Consider the following 6,631-nt stretch of genomic DNA (forward strand, 5'->3'; position numbering starts at 1 on the left):
AGGAAAGGAAAGGAAAGGAAAGGAAAGGAAAGGAAAGGAAAGGAAAGGAATGGAATGGAATGGAATGGAAAGGAAAGGAAAGGAAAGGAAAGGAAGGAAAGGAAAGGATGAATGAAGAACAGCTTCAATCAAAAACTTACCATCTGAAACCATTGTAAATTCTGTGGAAGAGCATAGAACATTTCATATCAAACCAACTAATAAATTCAAATTCAGCTACAGTATTTTACATGACTAAAACTGAGAAACCTTAACCTTTGACTCAGTAAAGAAAACTGGGGGTTGCGTTATTCTGCTGGCTGCACATTGTTTTCTTATTAAACCTTTTGCAAATCCACACAAAGTTCATTTGAATGTTCACTTTCATTTAACAAACATTTGTTTCCTATCTCAGGAAGATGAAGCCTTTTCTTTAGCAGTCAACACATCTACGATTCTCACCACTCAAAACCTCACAAAATCAAACTTGTCTAAAAGTTGTTCTGTCCCTCCGATATCGTCAACCCAAGCTGTCCTGGTAGCACCTGGTGACCCCACACCTTTATTAAAGCATCACATTTTGCTCTTCCCTCTGGTTTATCACTGATCTGTGGATCATAAGAGATCTCACCACATTCGGGTGTTTGCCCTGGGCCACACAGCCTCGCTCCAGTGGGTCCCTCATTCCTTTTTTTCTCTTCCTCAGCCACATCAGCATGGACAGGAAACCTCCCAGCACGGCCATGAACACCAAGCTCAGAAACAAAGCTTTACCCACGGTGCAGCCTGTTAGGCGTTCTCCCAGAGGGACTGCGGTGCACAAAGAGAAACATGCACGGATCTTATTTCGCTCGGCATCAGAAACTCTGTAGAGAATGCAGGTGGAGCGTAGAGGTGTGGGAACTTACTCAGCTGTCCTTCAGGTAGTACCTCCACCACCACGGTGGCAAATGCTGTTTCACCCGACTCCTGGTCTACAGCAATTACCTGGAAAGGATTATTGTAAATTGAATTTATGTGAGGAAGTTCCTGGGTTTAAAAAAAAGGTGTTAACAAAGACAATGATTGGCTTGTTCAAACCTCCAGAATGTGTTTCTGCTTTGGTTTGAGATGATTGGTTCTGGCGATCAGAAGCCCCCCCTGTGTGACTTCATAGAGGTCTGTGTGCCTGGAAGCATCACTAAAGCTGAAGTAGATCATTGGATTGAAACCCTGTTCGTTTTGTGGGAAGCAAGAATCTCAGTTAGTAGCAAAAACAAATCCAGAATTGAATCAAACTGTGGTACGGTGTGAACAGTATGTACAGATTCAGTATCCCGTACTTGGTTGAAGTCTTGGTCCTGAACATTTAATACCAGAGCTATGCTGCCGTACGTATTGACCAGAGAAGCTTGGCTCATTCCCGTCGTTACGAAGCCATGATATTCAGCCAAGTTGAACTTTGGAGAAAACCGATTAACCGCCAGAACTCTGACCAGCGCAGTGGCAACGGAGTACTTCCTGGGGTCATTGTCCTGGTACGCCTAGGTGCAAAAGAAGCCGGAGTAATGTGGACACTGGAAATTTAATTTAAAGAGAATTTCCTACAATCCTACTCTAAGTCTTACCATGACCTGAAGCTTCAGCATTGGAGTGACGAGTCTGTCTGTCACACCTTTAATCAGTTTCACATCTCCTGTCTTTCTGTCCATACTGAAATGTCCGTCTTTGTTTCCTAACAGGAGCACAAACACAGTTCCAGATGTGAGCTGAGCACGTCTTAGATATAAGCCTTCACTGGGGGGGGAGTTTTGTACCTGAGAGAATAACGTAGCTGACTGAAGAGCTCAACCCTCTGTCTTCATCCTCTGCATGAATAGGCCCAGGAGAAAAGTCCAACACAACGCCCTTCAACATGAACTCCAGTCACAATTAAACATATTCCTGGTATAACAGTGTCATATTTTTGAGGAAGAGTATGGCAGCTGACCTCTTCGCCCTCTGTCACATTGACCGTGTACATGGGGCTGGTGCAGATCCGGCTGGTTTCGTTTTGGAAAAGCAAAATGCACGGCTGGAACTCGGGGTTCTGGTCATCTCCATCCAGGACTGAGATGGTGATGGTGGTGCTGGTGTTGAAATGCTCTGCAGTGTTCATTTCCTGTACAAATTCATCATTTTAAACTGATCAAACATGAGAAGGGTGAACAAATTAATCCTAGCTAGGAGAGTTCAGCTTCTCATCATCAAATCATTTAAAAGTTTTAAATAAATGTGGTGTGTATATGATATACGCAGACAAAGAAACAGGGGTTAGAGGTGAAGTGTACACACGGCAGCATAGATGGTGACGGTGAGCAACGTTTTGGTTTCATAGTCTAGAGGTTTGGAGAGGATCACCTCTCCACTGTTCGGCAGATCAATTCGGAAATACTCTGCATCAGGCTGCAAAAACAGACACATCAGTAGCAAATAAGGAATTGTTTGTCTTTTGTGTCTATATATATTTTTAAAAAGCTTAAATGTACTTACTGATGCCTGGTCAATTGAATAAATAATTGTGTCATCATCTGCATCTTTGGCCTGGACAGTGAATGCTACAGTATTCACTGGAGTCATCTGAAAAGACACAGAAACAGATAAAAAAAAATGAATAGATGTATGTGTGTGTGTGGTTTGTGTATGTGCTTGTGAAAATTTCATACCTCACTCAGAGTGAAAGTTCGAACCATGTTTTCTGCAAACGTGGGTAAATTGTCGTTTTCGTTAAGAATCTCCACCAGGATTCTGTAGTAGCTCTATCAAAGTAAAACACATAAATTGATTTGAATATAGTGAAATATGCTGATAAAGAAAATGTGTGTGAAGTTTGTAATATGAGATCGACCTGAAATAAGTTCTCTTCTTGACACGATAACTCAGCCATTAAGATTGGACCCAGGGTCTGAGAGAAAAAACATCACATCTTTGTGTGAAATCTTTATTAATATAAATGCCAAAATAGAAACAACTGAATCTAAATATTAATATTAAAATATTTACGTATATATGTTGAAATAACTTAATTCTAATTTGGTTTACTTTTGCACATAGTTTTTTTAAAGCCTTCAAAAATCAAATCATGGCTCATGGCCCTGTATATGTATTTTGTATGTTGTTTCTGCATTTATTTTACACAAAGAAAAAGTAATTTAGCATTTATTGCACAGCTATTGCACCAATTTTACAATAAAGCATAAAATTGTTGATTCTTGGTCAAATTCAAGAGATTATCCAGAATATTTTTTGTGCCAGTTACACGACTCAGTGTCTCAGTGTCCCTGAAGAATACATTTGTTTGGAAAGTGGTGACTTTTTACAATCTTGCACTAAATAATTTTAGTTTCTAATCGTGTATTTTTAAGATAAAGTAGCAGAAATAATCAGGCTAAAGGTCAGAGAGAGAAACAGATAATCTGGTTGGCCTTGTGCTCTTGGCTGCAGTAAATAACAGACTGTGTTGGCACTGAAGACAAGGCTATAGAGTCCAATCACTGTTTGTTCCACACTGAGATATAACTTTTTATTGCAGCACCAGACTATCACAATAGATTTATTGAGATTGCACAGATAAAAATCCAGGGATTTTGGATTTTATTTTTTCATTTTCTGGTTTTAAGACAGCTCTAAATCTCTCTGACCCTGGCATGTCATCCGTCAGTACCTCCCTGTCAAGGATCTTTTCTGCTGATGAGTTCAGCCGGATGTGTTTCTCGTCCAAGTAGAACCACTCGGCGTCTTTCCCAAACAGACTCCAGCGAAGCCCGTTTGGTTCTGCGGTGTCAGCAACGAGCTCGGCCACGACTTCCCCCGGGGGGCTGTTTTCTTTAACTCTTGCTAACACGTCCTGGCCTTCCAAACATCCGGACCAGCCTGACATTCCTGAGCGGACACAAATCACGCACAAACTGAGACTTATTTATTTCTGTGAGAGGAGCTCGCACAAATGTTGGAGAGACCGTGCAGTGCTTGTGAACCTGCAGCCGTGTGCAGACGTAAGAGGAGCAGCAGGGAGCAGAACAGAGCCTGAGAAATCAGCTCAGAGGGAGCCATGCCTGGGCTCAGTTTGACCTCAGGGGCTACTTCTCCCTGAGTGAAGAGAGATGAGAGCAACAGTGAGGCTACGTTACACTTTCCTGAATGGACTGATGTATAAAACCACACTGTCTACACTGTCTTATAATTCCCTCAAATCCCCTCTAAGTGGGTTCCTGCAGGGCTTTGCACAGCCTGGGAGAGAAAAGGAAACATTAGAACCATTCTTTACGGCTGTTGCTTCACATTTCTTTGAGCTCAGAGTTATTTTTACGTTTCCTGTACACATCTCTGACCTGTTAATCTGCTGAAAGGTTGTTTTATTTCTAAACCGCGTGACGGCATTCATCTGCTCTTTTCAAACCACAGATTGTGGGACGACCAGAAGCTTTTTACAAAATCTACATCAACAACCGCAGCAAAGTGACAATGATGACCGAGATTGTTTACCAATCAAAAGCTGACTGACCTGTTGTGGTCAAATCCCCTGCAGCCCGTCTGTCGGCCTCCATGTTCTCCTGACCTGTGATGGACTCCACATCTTTGTCAAAAACGCTGGTAAAAGCCGATGACTATCGTAGAAAGAAAGATTGGCAGGTGCTTTCAGGAATAAAAAAGACGGCAACAAAAGATAACATCACATGCCACCAAACGAAGCCCCCCTCTCTTCCCTCCCACACACACACACACACATTAAAAAAACAGATGACAGCTTATGTTGTGTGTCCTGGGATAAACGTCAGCTCACAGGCTAAAAGCTGAAGGTGGGGCTTTACCTGGACAAGACTCCAATCAGATTAGAGAGCGATCAAAGACTGGGTCATAGGTCCCTTTACATTCAATGTGTGTCATGGAAACTCATCTCATCAGACCAATTAACAAAGAATTCATTTCAAGCAGTGTAACCTACAAATGTGCATCGAGGTATCGTACAGGTTCTTATATGAGTCAGAGTTTGTATTTTGGCCACACGGTTTGTCCCGGCTGAGATTTATTCAATTGGCAACGTGTGGTAAACTAATAGGGCCTGACAAGGGATTAGCTATCAAATGTCTGCTGTTTAACTTGTGAGGATTAACCCACATCTCGCTCCTCGCTTGTCGCAGCATGCAGAGGCATGCAGACACAGACAAAAAGACACATGAAAACACAAAACAAAGGAGTTCGCCTCAACACTTTGGGCGTCCTGTGATGAAAAGCTGCTGTCAGGATCCTATCATGTGAAGTTTTTGTTCTGAAACAGGAAGTCTTAAAGTTTGATGACTGAAATTGGGTAATCTGTATTCTGCTTCAACATACTAAGGATTTCCCTGATATATATTTTTTTCATGTCAGTTGCTCTGCTCCAGATTTTGGGAAGATTTTAATGCGAGTCAAAGGAGATGGACGTCTGTCTTTTGTTTCTGGACATGACCACTGGATGTCAGCAGAGACTTGGTAAAAAGATGGGAGAGACAGAGGCAGATGAATTTAAAAACAAAACAAAACAGATATGACTTTTTTTATCATTCACACAATTTGTCTGATCATTGTGTTTTCTCTTGCATCTGTCCTGAGTTTGGAGGACCAAATCTGACATAATTAAAAATAAAAGCAGAAACAAATAAATGACCCAATAAAAAAACTTAAAAGGCACATTTATATTCCAGCTTAGTTACAACAAATTATATATTTTAGCACATAATTAAAATTTTACTGTTTTTCAAAATAAACATCGTTGTTTGTTTCTTTTACTTCTAGATACATTTGTGTCTCTTAAATGTTCTTATAATAAATTATAAAGTTTTTATTATTTTTATACCTGTCTTTTTATTTCCATGTGTTATTTTTATGTCTCCTGATTTGTGCATGCAGAAAAAATGTAAATAACATGAAAATTGGAGATAAGAGACACAAATGCACTTACAAGTAAAATGAAAAACAAAAATGCACATATATTTTTTTAAAAAACGTAAAATTTAAATTATGTTCTGAAATATGTCATTTGTTTGAACTACGCTGGAAAAATAAAAATGATGATCATTTAAATTATAAACCATGAGGCAACTTGAATTGGTTCATTTTAAGTGTATTTATTTAGTTATTGGGCCATTTATATATTTCTGCTTTTAATTTTAATTATGTCAGTTTTGGTCCTCCATATATAATAACATAAACATGTATTATTGTCTGCGTTTAAAGAACGCTTGATTTTATTTAAATATCTTACCTCCTTTAGAAAAAAATATTCAAAATTAGCCTTCTTTAAAATCTGCTGATTTATGAATTCCATTTTAAAAAATATGTTTATCTTTCTGCTAGAGCACTGTTTCCCAAAGTTGGGGTCGGGACCCAAAGTGGGGTCCTGAAACATCAAGGTGGGGTCCTGACAGGATTTTCTGAATTAATTACATTTTTGCCTTAGTTGTTACAAAGGAGTGAGGTTAGTGTATTTAAAATGGATAAATGTAATATAAAAATATTGTTACTATGTCCATGTTTTGTTAACCTGATTCAAATGTTTATCATCCAAAAATAGTTGTGGGCACAGGTCTCTGCTACTGTTATTTTGTGGGTCAAAAGCTGAAAAGTTTTGGAACCACTGCACTTTGGTTCCCAA

At 39.6% G+C, this 6,631-nt stretch overlaps 1 protein-coding gene across 4 annotated transcripts in view; it reads right to left on the reverse strand.

Moving 5' to 3' along the window:
• Positions 1 to 4,892, reverse strand: part of LOC106514287 (cadherin-related family member 5) — a 7,168-nt gene extending 2,276 nt beyond the window's left edge. Inside the window, exons 1-15 of one of the 4 annotated variants that reach the window (XM_014003471.1) lie at positions 4,502 to 4,891; positions 3,975 to 4,086; positions 3,662 to 3,879; positions 2,846 to 2,902; positions 2,664 to 2,756; positions 2,491 to 2,577; positions 2,359 to 2,403; positions 1,949 to 2,119; positions 1,776 to 1,866; positions 1,587 to 1,693; positions 1,302 to 1,502; positions 1,060 to 1,191; positions 888 to 966; positions 611 to 789; positions 141 to 161 (exon numbers count right to left, since the gene is read on the reverse strand). In XM_014003471.1, coding sequence (XP_013858925.1) covers positions 141 to 161; positions 611 to 789; positions 888 to 966; positions 1,060 to 1,191; positions 1,302 to 1,502; positions 1,587 to 1,693; positions 1,776 to 1,866; positions 1,949 to 2,119; positions 2,359 to 2,403; positions 2,491 to 2,577; positions 2,664 to 2,756; positions 2,846 to 2,902; positions 3,662 to 3,879; positions 3,975 to 4,050 — 1,557 coding nt within the window. In that variant the 5' untranslated portion in view covers positions 4,051 to 4,086; positions 4,502 to 4,891. Of the gene's footprint in view, positions 1 to 140; positions 162 to 610; positions 790 to 887; positions 967 to 1,059; positions 1,192 to 1,301; positions 1,503 to 1,586; positions 1,694 to 1,775; positions 1,867 to 1,948; positions 2,120 to 2,292; positions 2,404 to 2,490; positions 2,578 to 2,663; positions 2,757 to 2,845; positions 2,903 to 3,661; positions 3,880 to 3,974; positions 4,087 to 4,501 lie in introns of all 4 variants that reach the window. The other 3 variants (XM_014003468.1, XM_014003469.1, XM_014003472.1) reach the window with 3 other exon arrangements.
• Positions 4,893 to 6,631: the final 1,739 nt, after the last annotated feature.

Source organism: Austrofundulus limnaeus, unplaced genomic scaffold, assembly GCF_001266775.1.
Source record: "Austrofundulus limnaeus strain Quisiro unplaced genomic scaffold, Austrofundulus_limnaeus-1.0 Scaffold19, whole genome shotgun sequence".
NCBI classification, from domain to species: Eukaryota; Metazoa; Chordata; class Actinopteri; order Cyprinodontiformes; family Rivulidae; genus Austrofundulus; species Austrofundulus limnaeus.